The sequence below is a fragment of the Lepisosteus platostomus genome, chromosome 4, assembly GCF_059453375.1.
Source record: "Lepisosteus platostomus isolate fLepPlt1 chromosome 4, fLepPlt1.hap1, whole genome shotgun sequence".
NCBI classification, from domain to species: Eukaryota; Metazoa; Chordata; class Actinopteri; order Semionotiformes; family Lepisosteidae; genus Lepisosteus; species Lepisosteus platostomus.
Window position 1 is genome coordinate 16690538 of NC_142614.1, and position 27693 is coordinate 16718230.

The window sequence follows — 27693 nt, forward strand, 5'->3', positions numbered from 1 at the left end:
TGATAAGGGAATAAAGGACTTGTTTTTTTATTTATTGTGCACTTATTGTGCAAATTGCATTTATTGTGCAAATTTATTTATTTATTTATGTATTTATTTATTAATTGAACATTTCCATTGATTGCACAAGCATTGAAAAACTGTCCAATCCCTAGTTTGTCAGGCATTTTCTTTTTCGCTGGGGGAGCGCTCCCACTGCTGCTGGTCTCAGTCCTGCCAGGATAACACTCCAGCGCTTTCTTTCATTAAAATTGGATTTCCAATAACTCCTTAGTGAACTCTCGTTTTTATATCCACTAACGGACATAATCTCCCTTGCTTCTAACCGAGGGTTTGATCATTTCTTCACCATTGTGCTACAAAGGCAGTGGTTGGTATAAATGTTTGTTCCAGCTGCTCTACTTATTCTTGGCAACATTGTTGCAAGACAATTGATGCTCATTGGTTCCTTCATGTACCTTTGTAGCCTATGTATCTACCCCAAGAAGTCTTTAAAAGCATATGATATTGATTTGATCAACCATTATTAATGGTCTGTGTGTCATTAATGTGCAGCACATTGATATTTATCACACAGTAAAAAGTCAAAATTGCTTCCGGGGTGTGCCTATATCAGAGATTATAGCATGGCTTCATGTTCCAATCAGCTTTCAGGACCAGAACTATCCGTTTTATAATTGTTGTTAAATCTAGAACATTATCTGAAGGCCAGAATTCCAGAATTGTTGTCTTCCTTTGAGTTAATTCCAAAGCAGCAGTGTCCTTTTTGTAATGCAGAAATCAATGTTTCCAGACTGTTATGAGATCTTACAGTCCCTTGAGAAATCTCTATTTGAGATCTTCAAGTAACTTTCCTCATCTTTAATTATCCACTTTTCTCAATGTACTGTACTCTATTATTTTGTAAGCCTTTGTTATTTGTAGTAACAAAATCGTCAGGATAAGTTTACTACATAAAAATAAATATCCTAATTGGCTAATAAAGGTCAGTGCCTTAAATTTTGGCCTATGTAGCGCAGTTTTTAATTTTAACTTGAAAAAGACTTTGAATCTGGGGCTGTGCTAAATTGAAGCTGTAACGCATCCTGTATTGACTACATGTCCCATACAGCACGTCTGCTTTAAAGCAACAACTCATGACGTCATGAGTAAGCGCCACGAAACATGTGTGGCATTTAATTTGCGATAGTTTCAAAATAGGTAAGTCAATAAAGTTAAGTTGTACTTGTTCTTTTTCCAGGAGCGATTGTGGTTATTATTGTACTCTGGAGAGAATTGCTATAATAAGAGGAGTGAGATGATTATGCTAAAAAATAATAATGGGTAGTCTCTTACTAACGCTTTGTACTTTGAACTATTGCTGAACGGCGTTATCTGTGAGTTTACGTTTGGACGTTTTAACCTTCCTTGATACTATATTTGTCAAACATTTCAAATTAAATGACTTCAGGCATTCATGTTAAAAATGACATCTTAACTGAAAAGTTAACTGGAGAAAATACAATAATCGGGTACGACATTTTATTTCCCTGTACCCTTGTATTTTTCTATTTGCTTAGAAGACGCACCGCTTATCTAGCGCGACATACAATTCAGGTATTCACACAGCAATAAACTTAATTGTGGTGTATTCCATGGTCTTGGATACTAATTTTAAAATAAAGACAGCCCTAAACACAACATACTAAATAAGCCCTCAAATAGAGATGCCATGAAGAACATTAATTCTCCGTTGCCATACTTGCAGAGACGAGACTTCACTCCTAGCATTAAAACCACTGTTAACAGTTGTCTCCTCGTACTTAACGCTGGGTAATCTCCTTTATAGAAAATTAATTCAGTGAAACGTTTGGTTATAGCGCTTCTACTAAAAGTTCTAGTTCCAAAATACAACGTGTTTTGAGAAGTACTTTCCAGTGGAAGAGCTCCAAAATCTTATGGTGTAATGACGGGGTTTCAGTTTCAAAATCCCTTCACTTTCCTCTAAATTCCAGGGTCGATTTTGGAACGACAAAATAGGTATTTTTCCTGAAACTAACTGAAAAAGGGAAGGGTAATCCTTTAAGCCATTCTTCACCCGTGAACCCTTAAATCCGGTTAAAAGGGGCTCTAGAAGTATCTATGGTCATATTATTCTAAAATTGTTAACACCTGGAGTTCGATTGTACATTGTGAATCCAACTACTCAGGACAGACACCTTGGTGCCATCTTTTATGTGACCTTTTTCGTTTGAGGCTTATTTTCGACTTTATCTTTTTCTCATTGTTTTTGACATCGCTTGTATATCTTCACATCTGCAGAAACGCTGATGCTTCCTTTTGTCATTTGCAAGCTTGGTTATTTTAAAGCAGTTCTTGCTGGTGTTTCCAAACATTCACAATCCTCAAAGGCATTCAGAAAGTCAAATTTCAAGTCAATATCTTAGCAAATTTAATCTTATTCATGATTCATCTGCTTGGATCTTGGCTAAAACAAAAATGTGTGAGCATACATCACCTATTCTCTACAACAGAGAAAAGCAACAACAACAAATTAACATTTTAGTATTTTAATATTTAATACATTTCATATGTGCAACAGTGACATTTACCTTCATTCAAATTGTTCCACTAAAATGCCCAGCTGAGTAATTGTAAACCACTTTTGATTAAAGAAAAATAAAATATTAATATACTAAACATAACACAGTGCTATTGATTTCATTGCATCCTGCAATAACAATGAATCAAGAACAAAGGGTGGTGCGTTGGCTTTGTGACTAAGGATCTGCGCCTGTGGCTAGAAGGTTGCCAGTTCGTATCCCGCGGTCAGCAGAGAAAACCTACTCCATTGGGCCCCTGAGCAAGGCCCTTAACCCCAACTGCTCCAAGAGTGCCGTATAAATGGCTGAGCTCTGACCCCAAACTTCTCTCCCTGTCTGTGTGTCTTGGAGAGCAAGTTTGGGTATGCGAAAAGACAAATTCCTAATGCTGAAAAATTGTATATGGGAAAATAGTAATCTTAAAAAAATCCCAGAAGTATTGTAAACCCTGTTTTTTCAGCATTATCACACATACTGTCTTTTCTCTGCAAGCAACATCTAATACTAAAGCACAGTGTTCTAGATAGGAATGCTGATTGGCAATCTCATTTGGTACAGTGTCCACTAAACAGAATATATCTTCATGAAATTACAAAAAAGTACAAATACGTTCTGCCAACTGAAGTGAACACACTTTGCAAGGAAAACTGTTTTTGTTCTAATGGCACTGAATGTAAGAATGGCAGAGGTGGTGCAAATAGCATTCAGGTCAGGGTCCAGGTAAATACAGCACACTCTAAAGGGAACTCTTGAGGTATAGTCATCATTCAGGTTATAATATGTTCTTCACTAAATGAGTTGTGGACAAAAAAAGCTTTGAGGTTCAGACTGTAACAAGCATTCAATTTCATGCTTACTAATTCATGCCTTGCCTGGTTAATGCCTAAACGGCTATTTCTCCAAGATTCTGAGTGCATGCAATACAGTGACCTGTGATCCTTGGGTGAGTTTCAGCTGTGCTAATTCTTCATGTCCCTCACCCAACCAGCATGCGAAAGATAGCCACCTGACAAACCCCTCTTCTTCTGCTCCAGAAAAGGTTCACTCTCAAGTGGCTTAATGTATATGTTTTTTGCTGAACCAGTTAACTTCTTGCAAACTTCAATCATTCTCCCTGTGGCATTAATTATCTTAAAGCAAAAGAGAACTGGGTCACTTACCAAATTAATGACCCAGCTGATGTATGATAATTTGAAGCATTTTAGTATGTTGTTTTAATTATGTGATGCTGAGGTTTTGAGGATGTTTGTTTTTGTACTTAGTGAATATTCAAAAGATTTTATCTTGTGTTTTGAAAATTAAAATATTTCAATGTAGTCCAGCCTGTATAATGACTTTTCTGGAGATTGCAATTTGGTATTGTTACGAATGTAGAGATGTGTGTGTGGGGTTAGTCTAATTCAGATGCCAATTGCAATAAATAGTAAGTCCCTTATGATCTCTGTTACTGGGTCAGGTTTATTGTATGTCTTTCATGGAGTAGGTTTGAAGTCATAGAAGTCTGGCCTATAAAAGATAATGCACACTTGCATAGATGATGCTTTTATCCCTGGAGGAAGCAACAGAGTTTAGAGATGGTGGAAAATTAGACGCCAACCACTCACCTCTTCTCTTCAGTACTATATTAAGGCATCTTTTACGCAAGTCTCCACCTATTTGTAATTCCCACTCAAAGAAGCATTTTGGTTCAGTTCAAGTAGTTGACTTCACCGTTTCACAGGACTCCTTTGTCTGTGTTGTACTGAGTGGTGATCAGAATACTCAGACTCTGTGCAATAATCCAGATAGGTACTTTTAATACTGCCGAGGCTTGCAGTAACACTCATGATACTAATGTACTAACAGGTTATTTTGTATATACAGTGGATATCAAACATCTACACACCCTTATTGAAATTTCAGCTTTTGTTGATGTAAAGGCTGAAATCAAGACAAATCATGTCAGGCCTTTTTTCGCCTTTAAGTGAAAAATAAATTGATCAATTTTAAAAATAATTTAAAATAAAAAAAAACATTCAATGTCTTGGTTGCATAAGTGTGACCACCCTTTAATACTTTGTGGAAGAACCTTTTGCTTTGATTACAGCAGTAAGTCTGTTTGGATAGATCTCTATTACTTTAGCACACCTGGGTTTTGCAATAGTATCCCACTCTTCTTTGAGGAAGAATTTGTATTTCCAAAGCATCTGTTTTTTTTAGAGGCATTTTATAGTTTAATTGAATGACTGTAAGTTTATTGATTGCTTTGTGTGTAAAGTACAACAAGCAGTTAACTTTCAACAAGGATGACCTAAACGTCAACTAGGTTAGACCTAGTCGGGCTGAAAAACAATAGAATTTGTGCTATGAAAATTGAAATAGAATGTTTTTTTTTATTATTTATTCATGTTTAAGCATGTGCCCATACACTGTTTACCATTGAGAATTACAGTGTTGATAGAAGAAGTGGTTTTCTTTTGGTAATGCCAATCAGCAAGGATGTTTTTCCTTTGTTTTCAAATCAGGCTAGTGTCTTTTAAAGACAATTTGCTAGAATATGAAATTCAGGATTGGCCTGATTGTTCTTCACTGCATTTTAATCACTTTGTTGTTGTTTGCCCTCCTTGGTTGTGATTGGCTGTGTGAAAGGCCCGCAGATAAAAGTTGTTGCTTTGTCAGTATTGTTGTCTGAAGTGAGACGATTGATTTTGCTCCACTGGAAACAACCTGTTGTACCCACCTTCACTCACTGGGTAAGAGATGTGATGTACTTTCTCCACCTTGAAAAAAATGGGTTTTCCCTTTGCTCTACTGCAAAGATTTATTCTGCCTAGCAGCCCTTTCTAAACTTCTTTAGAAAAGTGCTTACAGATCGACCCAGACATATGAAAGACCTTGAGAATTGTGGATTCCCTCTTATGTCCTTTTGCTATTTTTTTCTTCTCTTTTTCCTTCGGTTATCTCTTTCACATCTCTGGTTGCCTTTTTTTGCCGTTCTTCCTGTTTTTATATTATTGTTGGATTTAAACATTTTGTTTAGTTACTAAGTCTGTCATGCCATGATAATTGAGCACATTTGTTCGTTATTGTATACACGTACAGTGCCATGTAATATTTTTTGTTCTTTCTGAAAAACCAATTGAACATAAACGTTTTGCCCGGCGCACTGAAGGATTTAAAAGCACTTGTTTTCTTCCGCTTGCTAGGCATGGCGTTGGCAGGGGTGCGTGTGATCGAGCTGGCTGGCCTGGCTCCAGCTCCGTTCTGTGGCATGGTGCTGGCTGACTTTGGTGCCAGAGTGATCCGTGTGGACAGGACCCGGACCACCATGGCAATGGACGTCCAGGCCCGTGGCAAACTGTCGGTGGCCTTAAATTTGAAGAAGCCTGAAGGTGCGGCTGTGTTGAGGAAGCTCTGCCTCAAGTCAGATGTCGTTCTTGAGCCTTTCCGCAAAGGTACTACTGTCCTTGTCTGGTTGTCCGGCTTTTTTTTTAATCCAAAGCAAGAGCTACAGTAGGCTGGTAAATCTGCAACATTATCATTCCACCCCAGTACTCCATTATGTTAATTCAACAAGAGTCATAGTCGTTGTTTGATCCAGAGTTGTTTAACTCTGGTTCACTGCACATTCAAACAAACCCAAGTTCAAAGTGCTAAATTGAGATGTTAGAAAGTAGCCAACAAAGTGGATAAGAAGAGCTATATGTTATGTAACTACATTTCGCATTTCAGTTATCATGCCTTTGGTAAATCAGTAGTAAACATTAAATACACAGGAAAGAACTGTATTGAAATCATGTTCATATACTGTAGCAACAGAGATTAGGACATGGTAAGAATATAATGTATTCATTCTGTGATAGATTTTCATTTAAGATTAGATAGGCAATTGAATTTGGTTTGCAAGGATTTACTCATGGGGACAAAGATGAAAGCCCTGTAAATATTTTCAAGAAATGTTCTGTCAGTTTGATGCATTCCAGGCATAAGACAAAATTACCTTCATTTTTATTATTTGTTAATATTACTATATTATTTACTAAGATTACATTATTATTACTGTATTTTGCATTCGAAAAAGATTCATGGTTTATGCTATATATAATTCAGATTTTTATATTTTTTTAACTCTACTTTGAAAGGGGAACAAAACAGGAAATCACTGAAAGAAACATGAACAAAGAGAAAAACAGTAACACAGGAGTCTTGTGATTAATTTCAAACATCAGAAGTGGTGAGGAGTTGCGAATTCTGCCACAGGGCTAGTTACTTTCTCTCACGGTTAAATTCAGCATGTTCTTCAGGTTCAGCATGTTCATGGTCAAGAGTGGTAACCGAAGTACAGTATGTGAATTCTTACACAGTACAGCCACAGAAATCAGCTCCACCTACTTGTTTTATACTTGGAAACAGGGTTCACTGTGAGTACAATTTAAAATAATGATAAAAGCATTACTTTGTAAAATTGCATATTACATTAATTTTATGTGTTGATATGTCATCACTCTTAAATTTGTTTGTTTCCTTGATAAGGTTTCACAGAATTGTGAAATCAGGGAAATATCTAAGGGCAAATTATTTGAAGACCAAAACACCCACAAATTAGTTGGATGAAATATTTGTAGTGCAGTATTTATTTCAATCTAATGGAGACAAGTGCTTTTGTGGAAGGAATGATTGAATGTTCAGACTTGCTCTTCATCATTTATCCAGCCACTTGCAGTTTGTTTTTCCATTTTAAAATCCTGAGCCATGTCCTCTTGTTTAGCTCTGCCACTCTCTCAGTAGCTTTCTCATTTACAGGCACATCTTATTTTTGACATTTTTGCTGTACTGCGTAATATGTAACATAGAGCAAGTTTTTCCTCAAGCTCCTTTCTGCAGATTTGATGGCAGCTAAGTGTATTAGCTTTGTAATGCAGGGACTATTGATCTGAGACATGCAGGCCAAAGCCAGGTTGTGACCCAATATAATGAGGTACAACTTGTGGTTGGGTTGGTTGACTTTGTACTTTGTTGAGTGGTGTAATGATTTAAGTTGCTGCTGGTTGGTGGCGTTAGTTACATCTGCTCATATAATCCTTTTCTCATTCTTTACACAAGATCCTTCTTGGGGAATTTTCACACCATTACAGAAGAGAGCAGTTAAGACATCAGTTCATACCTGCAGTATGGAAATTTATGCAAAATGAGAAATAATCTGGTATAAACGGCTGGATATGACTGATTTTGAGTTAAGCTAATAGGTTTCAGCACCAGATTGTTCAGGAGCACAGTGAGGATATCACTTTATTATGCCAATTAAGTTTTAATATTACTCGAATGAGAATGTCCTTAACAATGAAGAAGATGGCGGGAGGTTTGCCCAGGAGGGATCTAGCTTTGAAGGATGTTTTGAAGGTCTTCCACTTAATTTCCTTGGAGAAAAGGTCACAAGTTCACTTGATCATTGATAATGCCATTGCATGTTTATTGCAGGGTGCTTTTTATAGGTCACATTCAAGATTGACTTCTCATCTGCAACTGTGTAGATGAGAAGGAGTTTAAGAAGTGCATTAATCGTTATTAAACATATACAAATCCTTACTACATATATGTGTAGATTCATTTCAAAAAGGGGCATTCAGGGTTGTGCTGGAATGTAGCATGTGATTGATGACACCTTATTTCATCCTGATGATGAAATCTGCAAATTACAAATTTGCATGTGTCAAAATTGTATAGAAAACATCTTGAGTATTACCTTAAATGATTGCTTAGTGGTTAATAGTTCAAGTGTTGCCCATGTCTCAGAAATAGACATTAAATGGAATTAAATATTAATACTAATTACTATTACTTTTATTAAGTAGTACTAAGAAGAACTTTTATTGTATATAGCACCTTTTATGGTATATCGTAAAGTTTTACATGTTAGAAATATTCATTTTGAAGTGCTGAAGTGAGTCATCTCAATCTGTGGTGTGGTCATGGCCTTTCCTAGCTGATAGCTATTACTGTACCTTACTTTCCGCTGGCTGAGAAAAACCTGTGGAGTGTTTTTGGCCGATCACCAGCAGATGATTGTATTGAAGCTCATCCTTGCAGGGTTTAGTTGGTTAGGATCCAGTTCAGTGCACTGCTCAGAAGACATATATGGGTTAAATTTTCCTCTCTTGCTTGTTTTGAGTTTCAGTAAGTTGAGAGAAACCAATATGAAATAAAAAGCAAATAAAAAAATGTATAGGTTAAAGCAGGTTTTATACATATTTTATACCTTTGAATCCTTGTTATTGCAGAAGGTCATTTCAATTCACACAGCAGAATTGCCATTTTTTTTAATATTAGCCTCTTATTGGGTTCTTATGAGTTGTTCAAAAATACACAATAGATGTATTATGTAAACAATTTCAAATAGTATGTAGAGGCTTTGGTTTCTGGGTATTTAACTTTATACATTTTTCTCCTTTTTATTGTTTGTTTCTTATGTAATATTTTCAAAGCATAGAAGACAGCATACGGTATAAGCAAAAAATGTTTTTCTTGTATTTCTGGAAATTCATAAGCACATTTGTGCACAACAACTTCACAGTGTCTTGGTTATCTCATAATTTCCAGAGCCAGCCTCAGATACTTTCAGTAGGCAGAAAAATGTGTTATGCTATAGTTCCACAGTTTTGAAATGCTATAATTAAAAAAAGAATGATTATTTTGACATGGATAATTCTTTATTACATTGCATTGTCATCAGCAATGGAGGACTGCTGAATTATAATAATGTCTGAGAACTTTATATTTGTGTTTTATTTTGTGTAATCAGTTGTTTTCTTTTGTGAGAGGCTACATGAGAAGCCCTGTAAAAGGGCACATATGAAGTTGATTGCCTGAAAACAGGAGCTTTTCAATCTGTTTTAATTACACTACTTCTTTGCCTGAACTTGATTTGCTTTCAAGACATCATCAGTAATTCTGCTAAATCAAAAACCTATCTCTGGTCTTGCTACTGCTGTTGCAAGTGTACAGATGTATCTGTTGATCAGAAAATGCTTTCCTTGTGATACAGATGTTCTCTGTAATAGCACTCTCTATCCTTTGTTGATTAAAACACCTTAAGATCAAACATGGAATCCACAAAGTCCCTATGGAATGCAAGGAAAGAAGACATCTGGATGTTTCTTAGAGGTTGTTTCCACACACTTGCAGGCACCAAACGCTTGCTCTTTTCCCTCTTTTTTAACATTTATTCAGTCTGAGCCAAAATAGTCACTTTAAATAGCCCTTAAAAAGCATTCAAATAAAAATCTGGATGTTGGCATTTTGTGTCAACTATTTTATTATGCTTTAATTTTGAGAATTGGAGAGACTCTGGTCTATTTTAGCTCTCCTGACCCACCCCCTTCCACACACACACACATCAGCACCTGAGTTCTTTGTGCCCTCTTCTTTTACCGTAAATAAGTCTCCCACAGCAGACCCTGCCACTCCACTTCTTCCTGGTGGATCAAATACAAACCAAAAGCAAAATAGGCAGTTTAATATTCACACAAAAGGAACACCCACTCACAAAGTGTCATACAGAAATGTTATCGCCTAGAACAGAATTTATCACCTCCGTCCCCTTATTTTTTCCCTAACACAAGAAGCGTCTTATACATATGGACATATCATTTTAACCACATATAGTTTTTTTAGATTGAGCACAAGCCTAGTATTTGCGTATCTGTCAGAGATGTCCATATTTTTGCATTCTATTTGGGTTAAGATCCAGAAACTTAATTTGTTATTATGAAAGCTAAAGAAGAATGAGTTCTTCCTGTTGTATGTGGGTCTTCTCAAATGATTCTGAAGGTACGATTGCCTAGTTTTTCAGTTTTTTACAATTAGGGCAGTGTATTTCATAGTACGCTATCCTAATTGTAATTTGGTATAATAAATACAGTTTAAATTTAAATTGATTTCTAAAGTAATGCAAATAAAAAATCCTATAGTTCAACATATAGCCTCTGGTGATCAACTGTAAATCCCAATCCGCCCCTACAGTTTGGTCTAGGATGACACCCATGAAGGGAGTTCCGAGATGAGAGTGGGATAAATTATTATGGAGTGCAGGAAAGGGAAACTCACAGTGTATTTATCTGTGACTTGATCAGACTGCTCTGCATCTGGGTAGATGTAGGGCTTTAAATTGCATTACTCTCTGTTCAGCAGTCTTTGTGCGGAAACTAAAATGCATTAGGCCCTTCTCAGAGGCTGTCAGGGAATTAATCACCTAGGCAGCGATCTAGGATCTCCTGGTTTCCAATCTAACTGTAACATGCATTGCCTGTGAAAATTCCAAGACGGACTTAAAAGCTTACCGAGTGCACTTTTGAAAATGTGCAAGCAAATGTATCGTAGATCTCTGAGAAAGGCGATGGCGGGAATTCTGAACCCAGTAATAAGCAATTAAGAGCATGAAAGGGGGAAGCAGTGCCTTACTTTTAACAAGCCATCCCCAGGGGTGAGTTATTTGTGTACCTTTGCAGAAATGGGACTGGCTGTAAAATTTTGATCATGGCACTAATTTGTTTGTTCTCTTAATTACGTGAGGTAAAATGAAATCAGGCTCCTGCAATCTTCTTTTTATCCTGAGTTCAGAGCAAATTAGTGATGTGTGTAACTTTTGATTGTTCTAATGTGCCCTATTTGTGAATGTTTCTGTGGATGACCGGGAGTAGTAAATAAAACTATGGAACATAATAAGTCTTGATGTTTGAAAGTTTGTTTCCCCCTTTATTTTGATTGAGCTGGTCTAATTAAAATTGCAGTGAGCGGATGTTTATGACCTCAATTAATAAGTTATAGCTCTCGCTGTATTTTGCTTATGTATCCTTTTCTCTCTGCGTTTCTAAATCTGTTTCTTTTCCTTGAGCAAAAGAAGTCTATTTGATGTCAGATTCTTGATGCCCGGTGTCCAACTGTAATATGTTTTCAAATCAAATACATAATTATGTATGAATTTTGAAGAAAATATTTAATTTCTTTTTTGATCTACAGCACTTAAAAATGGCGCCCTTACAAATGCAGTGAAGTTAATACATATCAATAATGTTAAATAGTGCCAGTACCCAAGAAAAATGTAACTGATTTCAGAAAATGCTGAAATCTATGATGAAATGCTGAAATTTATAATGCTAGTTAAGGTCAGAATGAGCAAATATGGAGGTTTTAAGAGTGTTTTTATCTTTATTCATCTGTTGGGAATATTTCAATGAATGAAAAGGATCTTTTTATCTGAGGCAGAGTAACACAGATGTGCAGTTAAAAACCGGGCTGCTCTTTTATTGTCTTTCTTGAAGGAGTTATGGAGAAGCTGGGACTTGGTCCAGAGGAACTGCTTAAAGAAAACCCAAGGCTGATCTATGCCAGACTGACAGGATTTGGACAAAGCGGATCCTTCGCTACAGCAGCTGGTCATGACATCAACTACCTTGCAATGTCAGGTAAAACAGGTTCATCGGCAATAGAGGTAATCTCTCAGACACAGGAAAATGCACAAAAAAGTTATATCCAAGCTATTTGCACCACAGGTACCTAACTGCTTTATTTAATACTAATACTCATGGGGGAGCTTTAACCTATCTAGACAAGCAAGGGGCTCAAGGCAAAATACACCCTGAATGATTTGCTAGTTCATTGCAGGGCACACAGAGGCACAAACACACACACACTGACACCAGGGCCAAGTTTTCCAGAAGCCAGTTAGTGTACCATTATGTCTTTGGACTGTGGGAGAAGAGTGGAGGACCCGGAGGAACCCACATGGGGAGAACATACAAAGTCCACACAGATAGAACCCCAGGAAGTGAACCCTAACCACTGTGCCACCATATCTAGCACCAAAAGAGTTCAGACTAGTTCAGCTTCTGTTGTGCACCACACACATGTTGAAAATACCTTTTTTAGTATTCAGATGGACACTGTCTGCAAGTAATATACAAATACAGAAAGACTGAAAGACGGGACTAATCTTTTTTCACAGAATTTTATACAATACATTAGAAATTGCTTTACATGGACCTGTATATACTGTACAGTATATAAATATATTTATATACTGTAACAACCAAGAAGATAACGTCCTGAAAGACTGTAAGAGCCTATCACTTAAATAAATGAACATCATATGCAAATGCTGCATGTTTTACAGCTATCCAAAACAGCATGTATAGTGAATTATCTGGAAAAAGTTGTTAACAGGGTTGGAGTGATGGCTAATCCTGTCAAAATGGAATGTGCTCAATGAACATGATTATGGTATTAATTATTGAATGAAGAAATTAACAGAATCAATAACAGATAATTAAAAGAATAGTTCATACTAGATATAAGCAGATCCAGCTACTATGGCGATACATAGATGGAGCTTTACTTAATTTATCTTAATCTATTTAAAATTTCCTTTTAAAAATATTATTTTAATGTTATTTGATGTTTAACTAATAACTGATATGGTACTGCACTGGTTAATTAAGAAATTCACAGAAAAGCAAATATTTGCTTTTCTCATGCATTTACAGCTTGAGTTGTTTTTTTTCTGGATAAAAAAACATCTTGACAGATTTGACCCCATTTGCCTTTACCATTTTGAAAAGGTTAATACATTTTCAAATTGTTGTACTATTCCTTTGAGCTTTGTGCTTTCCTTTTGTTTTTGAAGATTATAATTCTGTACTTTTCCGCAGCATAGTATGTAGTGTGTGTAAAATAACACTGGCTGTCATCACAGTCGGAACAGTTTGTGTTACTCAGAATAATGAAAAGGGAGCTGGCTTTTTCTTTTCTTGAGCTCTCAAGTTGACACCAATGTGAGGGTGTCCCTTGAGTTTTGTTTCAATATAAGCCAGAGGGCCTCTCTTTTTCTAACCTCATTCAAAGGTTCTGACATGATTAGAGATGTGTAATCCAAGGAGTAGAGTTATAAAACTAATCGCCATATGAGCAAACAACAAGCAGGAGCATCTCGGTGCCTCACACGTGTATATGTGTATTGATTATTCTTAATGCTAACGTAAATAAGATGGAAATATTGAGGGTAATGATATGCACACTCTTTTCAAACTATAAAGTGCCTGACTTGCTTTCACGAAAGAAAGCAGGTCTCTAGAGAGAGGCACAGAAATGTCTGGAACACATAAAGCAGCTATACCCAAAATATTAAGTGGATTTCAGATAAACGATTTACACCGTTTCATATTCTCTTAGAAACACTTGCTATCTTTCTCATTTTCTGGTCGGTTCTCTAAAATAATCTGTGTTGACTGTGTACGGCACCATTACTCTTAGACACCCATTCAAGACATCTTCACCTTCACACGTAGCTAATGATTTCCATTGCAAGAGTTCACATTATGAGCACTTACCTTTGTGAATATAAACTTAAAGTTATTACAATTTAAATGTCCAGGTGGATTATTAGTTTAGTTAGAGGTTCATTTAAGCAACTGAAAGTCAAGTTAGATTGATAACTTGTAGCCCTGGACCAAATTCAAACAGTCTGTCTGGGAATGTAGACAGAGGTGTCAGTCCATGTTGGCTTAATCATTTGTATAACTGGAAGACATTAACTGTGCATTTCATATCTCTTCTCATTAGCCTTTTGAGGCTGCCTATAAAACCTGCAATACTATGGCTCGTAGGATCTGACTTGGACATTCCTTCTCTGTGCTTTTCAAAACACGGGTAAAACAACACAATTCTCTATTACTTAGTTAATATGATTAGTTAATGGTCGCATCTCTGCAGTTTTTCACTTTATGTCATAAATTACTTATCTTGGGGGAATGATTCAGATCTCCTTTACAAGGTCTTCACTTTTTTGCTATGGAAGAATTTTAAAGACCAAAGCTGACATTTCTGTTTTTATTCATAAAAAAAAACAGAGTTGAATTCTTCAGTTGTATTTCTCTCTGCATCAAGAAAGCAATAAGACTGTGAACTCTAGAAGTAATATGCAGATGCCTCGGGTGAATTGAGGCACAAGAAGTCAAGTGCTTTCAACCATCTGTGAAGGCCAGATATTTCAGCTTAAATGCATGGCCTGGAGCATGTTTTTCTTCACTTTAAAAGAAAAATGCAAAATATACATTTACTTAGAATGAAGGGGAGATTATACAGTTTGTTAAGATGCTTTATTTTTTCAAGGTTTTATTTTTTGGGTTGTTTTCTGTAATATTTTAATGACTAACATTGACCGTTTTCAATTACCCTCACTCATTTTTAATTGGAGACAGTTGTCTTATTGAAAGGAACTTGTTAGTGCTGTGAAATACTTTTTATCTTTAGATTTCAATTCTAGATTTGGATCTTAGATTTTCATTTCATGTGTTGTTATTTGAGACATGCAGCATGCAAGGGTACACACTACCCCTGTATACAGAGAATTCATTTGACCACAATCTACATCTTTCTTTATGAGGTCTCATGACTCCAAGCCTGCAGCACTCAGAAGTCAGCAGACTGCTCTTACTGTTCCTGAGATGCTTCAAAGTAGCATAATGGTGATCTTTGCCATATCCTGCTTTTCAGGATGTTTTCTTGCAACATGTAAAAAAATGTCAATTGATATAAACTTGGGTTAGAGATTTTTTTCTTTCTCCTTTCAGATATCTGTACTACAAAAACAAAACCTTTTGCAGTGATTCTGCTGGGAGCTGAAAACAGCCCATGTCAGTGGGCCTGTCGTTTTTTGAGCATAACAAAAGCATCCGAGGATTGAAGGCAGATCTTTGTTCAGTATCTGGGAATTTTTACTGTAACATGATAGATTTTTTTTTATTTCTGAAATACTTCTTCCTTTGCAATTTACAAAAACTATTTTTGCCAGTCTGTCACAAAGAAACTTTTTCCTGTTTAGTAAGGCATTTGGCGGACTATATGTACTCCTCTTATCTGAATCTTGGATTTTCAAATCTACCAACACTGTTGAAGAAAAAAATGCACTAAAATGTTGTTTGTGTCATTTTATAATTTTCATTATGGTGTTGACATCTGCTTCCAGATAATTTTAAACCTTTTATTGTATTTTAAAGCACCTCAGTTTTGAATCTGCTTTGTTCCCCTGTAGCAGAGGTGTGCTATTTCTAGGTGAAGCTTGTAATACAGGTTTAAAGAAAGCAATGCTGCTAGCTCAGTACTTCTGATCAGTACTTTGCTATGCTTTGCTAAGTATTAAGTTGATTTTTGCTTCTGCTGATACCAACTCTTCTCTGTATTGTTTTCTTAAGAATTTCTGCCTCAAACCCACACAGCCACAATGGGCTTATTTTTTAGTAAGAGGAAATAGTAATGAGTCTGTGGCAATGGCCACTCTTCTACGATCACAGCCTTAAATGATCTGATTGTGATCCAAGTGTAACTGATGGCAAAAGTCACAGCTAGAATGCAGTGACTGAAATCAAATCTAAGCTCCTTTTCGTTTTCAATTTTCTTTAATCTTGGTCCATTTTTGCAAGCTAGTCATGCCAGAACTTCTGTGGGGACTAAAGTCACATTTGTCACAATCCTTAAAAGAAAATGTCAGGAGCATACTTGCTCTCATAATCCCCTCCTGACCAGTAGCATTAGAAAAATTTAACTCTTATACCATAAAGCAATTGTAAGATAGACTCACTCCTACTGTGGTTTTTTTACCTTTAAAAAATGTGATAGTACTATAGGGCAGAGCACCTTTGAAGTTTTTTAGTCCACAATCATTGTAGTATTAGTGATGAGAAGTGTTGTGGGAGTCTGAAACAAACTATCCATCCATGTTGTTGAAACCAGTACCCTGTCTTATTTCAAGAATTGGACAGATGAGATCCTTGGTTCAGTTAACTACTAAGATCCAAACAAACTAGATGGTCCAAATGGCCTCCTCTTGTTTTTAGTCATTCCTAGGATCCTATGTTCTATGTAAATAAAATCCAAAAATGTAATCTAAGCAATCAATGCAGTTCATATCTGTTTGGATGGATTACAGATAATTTGTAGATCCTATTCAAACCATCCTTTGTAACTCTTCTTATATGCTTATAAATGCGTTCAGGTTGTCCTTCCAGCAGCCACTGAAGGTGGGCCTTGCCAGTAGTTCTGTTTTCTCCTTAACTCAGCAGATTCTGCAAACGCAGGAACTGTCACTTTACTCTCCTTACACTTCATCAGATTTAAGTTTTCAAAATGATGATGATGAAATACTCTAAGGCTCCACAGTGAAATAACAAAACACAAAGTTGCATCTGGAAAATAAGAACAGGTATACTAAAATTACGAAGTCCCTTTTTGTACAGCAATGTGGATGCATAGAATAAGCTGCTTCCGACGTTGATTCTCTGAAATCCTTAAATAAATAGATGGATGAAATTCTGGGATTAATTAGATACTGTACAACTGTAGCAGTCAACCCTTCTGCTATATATGGCATCCTTTTGTCATGTTTACTGAGTTACAAATATCAGGGAGCCTTAAAACGATCTTGGCAGGGTTTTCTTTTTCTGATTATTGTCACGCCCTCTGCAGCCAGAGGGCGCGCCTTCTCTGTCCTGTCCCTAGTTTCCGGTCTGCTGTCCTTCCGGTCCCTCTCTTTCCCTTGGGCTATATATTTCCAGGTCTTGCACTCTGTCCTGGCTCAGCATTGACGTTCGGATGTCCTGAGACCCACCTAGCACCAGGGCACCCCACGTCCGCTCCCTGAGGGCATAGGTTTCTATACGACATTCCCGAACTCTTTGCACTATGAGCCCAGGCCTTTTTCCCGTCTCGCCGCTACGCTTATGGGTCTTTTTCCGCTCTCCTGCTCCCCACGGTTAGTCCCTTTGGACGTCCGTGACAATTATCAGGTTTTGATGTTAAATTACAGGTTCTGCTGCATGCTAGAGCCTTGGCTCACTTTGTAAATATGTTGATGTTTAGTCACAGATCAGCAACGGAGCCTTTTTTTATCCTGGTTACATAAAAGATTTGTGTGACTCTTTGATGCGCTTGATGTGCAGGTTTAGTGCTCCTCGTCATTTGCCTTTCTCACTCTGACTCAGGTTTGCTCTCGAAGCTGGGCAGAAGCTCGGAAAATCCCTATGCCCCCCTCAATCTGGTGGCTGACTTTGCAGGAGGAGGGCTGCTGTGCGCAATGGGCATTGTCCTGGCGCTGTACGAGAGGACCCGATCCGGGAGGGGGCAGGTGATTGATGCCAGTATGGTAAGTGACTTCTTGAGATGTCTTCCTCAGAAAACAGAACAAATTGGTGTTTAAAATACTGTGGACACTGGCACCATGTGTATGCCCCATTACAAGAAGCAGCCAGACAATTCACTCACTTCTCAGAAGCTAAGCCAGTCGTTTATGAAGAGCTCTCTAATGCTTTGGTCCATGGTACCAAGGAATGGAAGAAGGAGACTTGGGCTGTGGCAGCTGAAGCACTCAAATTGTTAACACACAGTACTTCTGTCATAGCTGTCTATTACTCATCTAAGCAGACACTTAAAGAGGATACCACTGATTATAGGAGTCTGTGCTCTTTTATTGTGTTGTATTTCTGTTAGGATACAAAAAATAAGCTATGCAAGGTTTGACGTGACACCTACTTGAACAGCACTGGGTTGTAGCATTGACCAAACTGGGTTGAGTGGAGTATCCCCTGGCAGTACAGAGTTTATGTTTTTCCCAAAAATTATGTAAAAAAGATCCCACCATCAGTTTAAATCCCTGAAGTTATTAGAGGTAATATAATGCTGAGATTAAATCAAATTGTCAGTCTTGGTACCAAAAAATCTGTTTGTTGGCACACTACACCTCAATATTCAAATTCAGTGTCTTAGTATGGGAGAAGAAAATTATAGTAGTACATTTTTTATGAGATTTTAACTGGCATTCTGTCTGCCTGCAGTCTCTACATACAGTGGATTTAGTTTTCTGTCTATGTGTAGTCCTGGTTGCTAAAGCTGATGTCTGCTAAAAGTCTATCCACACTGATTGAGCTTGTCTTTCCTGACATTCTCATTCCCTGTTCAGTCTGCATAACGTCAGGCTATGTGATAGTATCATGGCTATCATGCTGCTTTCCAAAGCTGGCCTTAGGCACATATCTGAAGTACATGTTTAGCCTACTTGAGTGATCAGACTATGATACTTGTTGGATAGATTTCAGAGACATTGCTGGTCTGAACTCTGAGAAGTACGTGACTCTGTAACCCACTCACTACCTCAAAGAACCACTGCTCTTTACAAGACTGTAAGTTTGTCAAGCAGCACTCGGTTTATTTCTGTCCGTCAAGTTAAAGACCTATAATGAGCATTGCAACACTTCTATAGTGCTTTTCTGCAGTACAGCATCAGGTTTGTGTCTCAAAGTAAGTGGAAGGAGAGATATTAGATCCATTTCAGGATTTAAATGTTGCAAAGCTGTTTTAATGCTGCAAAGTGGTTCTAAGCCCTATGTGGGACCTCAGCCTGGTTTTCTTAAAGTGTTATACACACATTACTGCCATTGTAAAAATACTTTTCCTTCTTGCAAGGGTGTAAATATTTGTTTTAAGCAGAATTCTTCTCTAACTATTGAAGATCTACAAAAAAAGGCTTTGACAGATTGTTCAGCTTGCCCTAATTTTAAAGATATAGAAACTTTTTTAGATTTACCCACAAAACCACATACTTTCGTAGTACAATTAAGATCCTGTAATTGATTGTAATATTTTTGCCTTAATACAAGGCACTGATTTCCATACTACTTGGTTGAAATAACTACAGTAATTACTTTTGTTTCAAAATAGTATTAACTCATTATGGAAAAGAACATATTTTCTTAAATGTGTTTATTTTACTGACTTTATTCATTTGAAACAAGATCAAATTTTGGCTTTGACTAAAAATACCATTGACCAATTGTGTTACAGGAAGTAAGGGAATTTGCATGATTGTTTTTCACTACATGTTGCTTTGTAATGTTTTATGAATGCCTCTCTGGTATTTGGGAATTTATTTTTGTTCATGCTGAATGCATTATCTCAATTCTCCGGATCATTATGAACATTTTCCTGTCCTTAAAAAAACACATTGTGACTTTGAAAACATTGTAAACATTGTGTCTTAATCATCTCACAGGAGTGTCAGTGCTTTGGTGTATGTGGCTGAAGAGATTGTAATACCTACTCAGAGTGACATGTAGACATTGTTTTGGGATCCCCAAGTTGATCTACTTTTGAAGTTACAGAAATTTGCAGATGACCTCAATATCAAATTATAAATGTATAATATTAATGTTGACATTTTAAAAAATGAGGCTTTTTAAAATGTACAGCTCTTGCTGGAAATATACAGGTTCTTGCCTCAGAGTATGAAATTTGTTGATACATCAGGTGCTGGTGCTTATTATTTTGCCATTGCAATTAAAAATAAACAGTACTGTATTAGTCATTGATAGTTTCTGAAAATCATTAAAACTGCAGTCTAAGCCAGAATTTCCTGGGGAACAAGGAGTACAAAGTGGCTTCAGTGCAGAGCAATAATACATTGAATCAGTTGCAGTAATTAGATTTATTTATTTATATATTATTAAATTATTTATTATTTAATAAGAAGTTATTATTTTTTTAATCTGAAGGCATTAAGACCTACAGTGCCTTGCGAAAGTATTCGGCCCCCTTGAACTTTTCAACCTTTTGCCACATTTCAGGCTTCAAACATAAAGATATAAATTTTTTATTTTATGTGAAGAATCACCAACAAGTGGGACACAATTGTGAAGTGGAACGAAATCTATTGGATTTTTGAAACTTTTTTAACTAATAAAAAAATGAAAAGTGGGGCGTGCAAAATTATTCGGCCCCCTTGCGTTAATACTTTGTAGAGCCACCTTTTGCTGCGATTACAGCTGCAAGTCGCTTGGGGTATGTCTCTATCAGTTTTGCACATCGAGAGACTGAAATTCTTGCCCATTCTTCCTTGCAAAACAGCTCGAGCTCAGTGAGGTTGGATGGAGAGCGTTTGTGAACAGCAGTTTTCAGCTCTTTCCACAGATTCTCGATTGGATTCAGGTCTGGACTTTGACTTGGCCATTCAAACACCTGGATACGTTTATTTGTGAACCATTCCTTTGTAGATTTTGCTGTATGTTTGGGATCATTGTCTTGTTGGAAGATAAATCTCTGTCCCAGTTTCAGGTCTTTTGCAGACTCCAACAGGTTTTCATCCAGAATGGTCCTGTATTTGGCTGCATCCATCTTCCCCTCAATTTTAACCATCTTCCCTGTCCCTGCTGAAGAAAAGCAGGCCCAAACCATGATGCTGCCACCACCATGTTTGACAGTGGGGATGGTGTGTTGAGGGTGATGAGCTGTGTTGCTTTTACGCCAAACATATCGTTTTGCATTGTGGCCAAAAAGTTCGATTTTGGTTTCATCTGACCAGAGCACCTTCTTCCACATGTTTGGGGTGTCTCCCAGGTGGCTTGTGGCAAACTTTAGACGAGACTTTTTATGGATATCTTTGAGAAATGGCTTTCTTCTTGCCACTCTTCCATAAAGGCCAGATTTGTGCAGTGTAAGACTGATTGTTGTCCTATGGACAGACTCTCCCACCTCAGCTGTAGTTCTCTGCAGTTCATCCAGAGTGATCATGGGCCTCTTGGCTGCATCTCTGATCAGTCTTCTCCTTGTCTGAGCTGAAAGTTTAGAGGGACGGCCAGGTCTTGGTAGATTTGCAGTGGTCTGATACTCCTTCCATTTCAAGATGATCGCTTGCACAGTGCTCCTTGGGATGTTTGAAGCTTGGGAAATCTTTTTGTATCCAAATCCGGCTTTAAACTTCTCCACAACAGTATTACGGACCTGCCTGGTGTGTTCCTTGGTCTTCATGATGCTCTCTGCGCTTTCAACAGAACCTTGAGACTATCACAGAGCAGGTGCATTTATACAGAGACTTGATTACACACAGGTGGATTCTATTTATCACCATCAGTCATTTAGGACAACATTGGATCATTCAGAGATCCTCGCTGAACTTCTGGAGTGAGTTTGCTGCACTGAAAGTAAAGGGGCCGAATAATTTTGCACGCCCCACTTTTCATTTTTTTATTAGTTAAAAAAGTTTCAAAAATCCAATAGATTTCGTTCCACTTCACAATTGTGTCCCACTTGTTGGTGATTCTTCACATAAAATAAAAAATTTATATCTTTATGTTTGAAGCCTGAAATGTGGCAAAAGGTTGAAAAGTTCAAGGGGGCCGAATACTTTCGCAAGGCACTGTATGGAAGGTGCTGTGTATGTGACAGATTTATAGTTGTACGTTTTTGCGTCTTTCAAGTCCAGACATCACATGTTGTAACATAGGTACTGTACTTGGAAGCATCGACTGCACTCCTGACATTGTCATAGAGTTTGCTATTGTAGTTTTGATAAAATACATCATTATCTTATTCAAGCAGAAGAAAAGAAAGAATCGCCAGAAGAGACAAAACAGGGATGGCAGTGAATGTGTTTCAACTTTAGACAAAGTTGTGACAGTAAAATGATGATAAAATATTAGCCATGATAGTAAAATGCAGGCCACTACAACAAAGTAGGAAAGTAGGGTTGTGACACGGAAAAAAATACTTTGTATTCATTAGTTCAAACGGGGTATGACACAAGAGAAAACCATCTCCTCAATTAATGTGAGATAAAATTTTAGAACAAGCCGTTTTCGATCTCAAAGAATAGCTAGTGACTTCTTTTTCTCAGTGTTTCACTCAGTGTGCTAAATTTGTTTTCACCTTTGGCCATGCTACAATCACTAAGAGAGGTCCGAGCCATCAGAATGGATTTTACAGGCACTTACAGGATTTATGCTTTCTCTTCTTGACCATCTGCCAGTGGCACAGCATTTTAGAGCATTTCACATGCAATACAATAGGCATGCTAATAATAAAAGCAGTGATAAATTATACTGATATCCATTAAAAGTGTAACAAATACTATTATTTCCAAAACTCAATGGCTATTTTTAATACCTGTAGGTACGTATTATATATAGTGGTTCATGATGTCACATGAAGATAAAATATGTCTACAAATTAATTTCTGTCCTATCACGTCTATTCTGAGGAGGGAGTCCATTTACACTTCGAGACACAGGAGTCTGACCCTGAGTGTGCTATGTCAATGCTTTGAAGAATCATCTCAAAAAATTAAATCTTCTGGGAGTTTAATGATGTGTGCATAGGACTGGTGCATTGGTGTGTGTTTGTATGCAGTTTAGCACTATCATTCCAAAGCCTGTTTGATTTCACAGCCAGGAGCAGAACGACATAAGATAGTTTCTCTCTTGCTCAATTTGGCATTTAGTTAAACCCTTGAGATCTCTTTTCTTGTGTTTATCATTTACACACAATTACATCCATATTGGAGTGTTCTACACTTCTGGCTCTTAAATCTTTTTTTTCTCTCTTCCATTCCACCAGAGCTCTTAATTAGTATAGAATTATTCACATAATTGAAGCAGTTTAACCTTTTCCCAGGTTTCAGTCAGGTACTGATCTAAAGCATGCAGGATTGTGTCCCTCGAGGACAGGATCTAAAAAAGAGCCACCATGTGAGTCTGAAAGCTGTTCTGCAGTATACCATTCTTTGTGGGCTATCAGTGTCTCTGATTGTTTGTTAGACGTCAACAGCCTTCACTGGCACTTCCCTGAAATGTCCTTTAATGTATAGTTTTGAAATTATTAAAATATTTTTGTATTCACTTCTAAGAGTCACTTCCAAGGGTGGCTGCTAGATGGCACTGAAAGCTGTTTTGTGAAGTCCGTCCAAAATTATAAATAAGACGTTTGAGGTAGGAGGTTTGGGATTGTCATACTGGGATGTATGGGCCAGTGTAGTGTTACCATTTAATAGGGAAATGTAAATAATCTTTATTCTATCTGGAATTGACAGGAAAATCAATAGAACAGCAGCCTATGAACAGCTGAATATAAGGGTGTAGTCTATCATCGGTTCTGTAGGTGTTTCAATAAAGAAATCCAAATTAATTGAAAACACACAAGCTGACACAAAAATCTACTGTAAAATACTGTCTTTTCATTCTTGAGCTTTACCACTTGCTTACCTGCAATAAAGCTTCCAACATGTTGAAAACTATGTGTGATTTCTGGATAAGTGCTGTCATTTTTACAGTTTCTACAGATTTACTCCGTGCTGTGAGAATTGGTTTTCAATGAAACACACTACAGTTTGAAACACAATGGAACACAAGACTGAATGTTTCTGGCCACAAACTGAAACCCCATTTTTGTCCTCTGGGCCTCGAGTCAAGATTACCAATTGTGGGTTTTCCCTCTGCAGAGCAATATCAAGTAATGGCTGTAGATGCTTTCTCAGGCAGAAGTCCTACTGTATATCAGTCAGTAGCACCTAAATGGGATCTGTGTAGTTACAGCACCAAAATTCCATTGCATAGTGCAATTATCAGAAGCGGACATATAATACATTAAACTGAAGTTCAAGCACTGATGGTCAGTTCTTTTTTTTTTTTACAAAACATGATTTAAGATTCCTATTTTGTTGAATTATTTGTTGATAATTGTTTTTATTATGAAGCATTTACCTTGCATATTGTTTTGAGTATTTAAACTTATAGTGTTGATAATATTGTTATTGGTAATGATGATAATAATGCTAATTATAATAAAGATGAAGAATTAAAAACACTTTCCAAAACATTTGACTCCCCGGTGAGTTTTTTCCTATGATTTTACGTTTCATGTGTCTGATTCTCTTGTTGCACTGCAGGTGGAAGGAGCTGCCTATGTGGGATCTTTTATCTGGAAATCCCAAAACCTGGGCCTTTGGAACAGACCCCGAGGTCACAACCTGCTGGACAGTGGGGCTCCATTTTATGAGACCTACGAGACAGCAGATGGGAAGCACATGGCTGTGGGGGCTATTGAACCTCAGTTTTATAATGAGCTCATCAAAGGTGCGTTGTTTTCTGTCTCTTCTGCACTTCTTTCCTTTTGGCTGGGTACTGATGAGGTGTGACAATGCTGGTCATGATGAATATTTGATGAACAAACAAAGAACAAGTGAGTGAAATAAAATTTTATACACTATAAAAAGGTACCTGAAGTGTTTTCCTCCCCGTTGTAAATATTACTTTATTCATAATATGAGTAGGTAGTCCTGTAGAATTTGGACTCTGTTGAAAGGATACATGAATGGAAATAAATGAGTAAAAAGCAAAATTGAAGGCAATTATGCACTGCAGCACTCCAGGAAGATTTATGGGTCTCTTTTGTGGGGTTCAGTTTTGACAGCGTCTTTCATGAAATTCCATGCTATTCATGATTCACACCCTGCAGTCTTAAACAGTGTTTATGGCATGGGTAGGAATTCCACGTGCTCTGTTTTTTCTGTCTTTCTTTGTCCATTTACACCCCCTGAGGAAAAAAAGAGTAGCATGTTTGAGGTCATTTGATTTTTTTTAGACAAATTGAATGCTTCTCTCTTGTATTTTAAATAAACGTTTTTAATAATAGGTTGTTTTGAACACTGTCCACTAAATAATTTTAGCTATGTACTTTATGTTTCTATGACAATTATGTACAATGGTTTTGCCTCTCTTTTTGGCTCAGTTTAACTGCATAGCCAGGTATCAACTACACATTTAAAAAAAATATATATATATATTGTGCAACATAACATGGACTGCAGTGTTTTTGTTTAATATAGCAAAGTCCATTTCAAATTCTGATTTTTGGGAAGTAACTTCAGTCAGATTTGCTTCACAGCATGGGACAGAAGTTAAGAAGGTGCCTTTGAAGTTCTGACAGGTATTTTTCACTGAACCAATTACAAGATGCACTGTTATCCTTTGAGACCTGTTCTCTAAAAAAAGGCCCAAAGCTTAGGATGTACTGTATTATTGTAGTTTTTTATTCCTCAAACTGTGAAGTCAACTTGTTCATCTTCCTTTTTCCATTTGTACTTACAGTAATAAAGTGTATAGGCCACTTAAAAAAGAAGACTAATTGTTGCACATATGTCCCACCATCCCACACCTTTATTATTCTCTTCTCACCTGTGCTTCACACACCATTTCCCATTTTTCATAAATTTTACGAGTCCAAATGAAATTGACATTATATTGCAGATATTGAACTACCGAACTGATTTACCCTGATTTGCAAGTCAGAGAAATTCTGCAAAATATGTTGGTGTAAAGCTCTTCACAAAAAAGATCTCCACATCCAGTGATAAGGCTGTCCATTCAAATGAGGCAAAAAATATACACTGCCTGGGTATCATACACACAGAAACTCATTTCTGTCCTGTACAAATGATTCCCATATTACAAAAATAATTAGTATGGGGAGGTCCTTAAAAATCCTCCAAAATGTGCCCTGGCTATAACAAAGAGGTTGCAAGTCTGAATTTTTTAGGGCAGAAGTTTAAAAGGATTTGTTTACTTCTGAATACCTTTCAGCAAATGTCTTCCTCTAATTATTCCTGTTCCTCCTCCAAATGTCTTCCTTCCAGGTCTCGGCTTGGATCCAAGTGAATTACCTCTGCAAATGAGCGTCTCCGACTGGCCAGAGCTGAAGAGGATTTTTACAGAGACCTTTGCCAGCAAGACGCAGGCAGAGTGGTGCAAGATTTTTGATGGCACGGATGCCTGTGTGACACCCGTGCTGTCCCTAGAAGAAGTCAGCTCCCACCCACACAACAGGGAACGGGGCTCTTTCATCAAAGATGCACAGGGAGAGGTCAGCCCCCGGCCAGCCCCCCTCCTCTCTCGCACCCCAGCCTCCCCCAGCTCCAGCAGGGACCCTTTCATAGGCGAACACACGCGGACTGTCCTGGCCGAGTATGGCTACAGCACCGCTCAAATCGACAGCTTGCTGTCTGCTGGAGTGATAGAATGCAAGTCAAAGTCACGCCTGTAGCTCATTCTCACATGGATGGGATACGATGCCCAGCCAACAGTCTGTTGTGATCTAGGCAAAACAAATGGCGCTCATTAAAACGTCCTTACAAACACATCAATGGTGAAATGGATAGTTCTCAATATATGTGCTTCTGAAAACTGTTGCATGCAGAAATGAAAACAAATTTGGAAACAAGAATGGTTTGTGGATGACATGGTCTCTTGATACTGAAGTAAAAATGATGAAGACATTCAGATATAGAAAAAAATATTGTTCAAATGTTGATTAATTGTAACAAACATTACTTTATTCTTAAACTAAAATTTCTCTTAGTACCTTACTCTGTAAAAACCTTTCAGAATTAATTTTGACCATTTCTGTGTAATCCTGTGGTTGTTCTTTCAGTTACATTTTTAACCATTAAACTACAGTGATTCTTTGTAAGATGTAATTTTAGATTGTTTCCTGTAATTTATCAATACAATTATATGAATTTATGTGTTTTTAATACAGTATGTAGCATGAAAGCTGTCTTCAGTAAATGGGAGCATAGCAGGTCCCTTTCCTGGGAATGCCTTTTATGATAAAAATTTGAACACAGTATATAATCTCAAAATAAAAATAGCAACCCAGCAGATGGTAACTACACCTTAGTTTTTTTTATATTTATAAGTGACAAAATCAAAAGAGATGTTTTTGATCACAGGTGTACATTATCACTATATTAATGTTAAGTTACATATAAAATCCTTTGATTTGCACTACTTGATTCAAAAGGTCCCAAATGTTCTGATTGGATTATCTGGCTGTCTTTACGTATTTCCCTGACATTTATGTGTTTGGAAGACATTTGAAAATACTGATCTTTCTTTTAGTTTTTTTCAGAATTGCAATGAGTGTGGTGAGAGTGCCTCGGTAATGTGATTTGCCAACTTCAAGCAGAATTGTGTTTTTCCTTAATCTCTGTAAAGGTTAAGGATTATACAGGACAGTATCTTTAAGCATTGCAGAGGTGAATTATTTATCACCCACAGCAGTAAATTAAGCACCTAAATCACCTTGTAGGGTCATAGATGAAAAGAATTGGAGAGTTGATCACAGAGGAATGTGTACATTTTGCACTGTAAATGCAATTACGTGTTAATTGTTGGGTGGTGTGAGTAAAATGTGAAAATGCGTGGTATATCATTTGTGTCTGTTTGGGAGGCAGGTTGTGTCAGATTTTTATCTTCATCAGTGAGAT

The 27693-nt window shown here is 37.2% G+C and overlaps 1 protein-coding gene across 1 annotated transcript; it reads left to right on the top strand.

Moving 5' to 3' along the window:
* The first annotated feature begins 1108 nt into the window (after positions 1-1108).
* On the top strand, positions 1109-27633 carry amacr (alpha-methylacyl-CoA racemase). Its single transcript, XM_088628770.1, has 6 exons — positions 1109-1200; positions 5768-6016; positions 11879-12022; positions 17591-17751; positions 24316-24502; positions 26062-27633. The coding sequence occupies exons 2-6, from the start codon at positions 5770-5772 to the stop codon at positions 26466-26468; spliced, it is 1146 nt and encodes a 381-aa protein (XP_088484896.1). The 5' UTR covers positions 1109-1200; positions 5768-5769; the 3' UTR covers positions 26469-27633.
* Positions 27634-27693: the final 60 nt, after the last annotated feature.

What these genes read in the sequence shown, in the direction of transcription:
- amacr (XM_088628770.1), top strand. Translation starts at nt 5,770, where the DNA reads ATGGCGTTGGCAGGGGTGCGTGTGATCGAGCTGGCTGGCCTGGCTCCA. An exon ending in CAACTACCTTGCAATGTCAG is followed by an intron (nt 12,023 to 17,590) that starts GTAAAACAGGTT and finishes ACTCTGACTCAG; the next exon opens with GTTTGCTCTCGAAGCTGGGC. An exon ending in AGGTGATTGATGCCAGTATG is followed by an intron (nt 17,752 to 24,315) that starts GTAAGTGACTTC and finishes GTTGCACTGCAG; the next exon opens with GTGGAAGGAGCTGCCTATGT.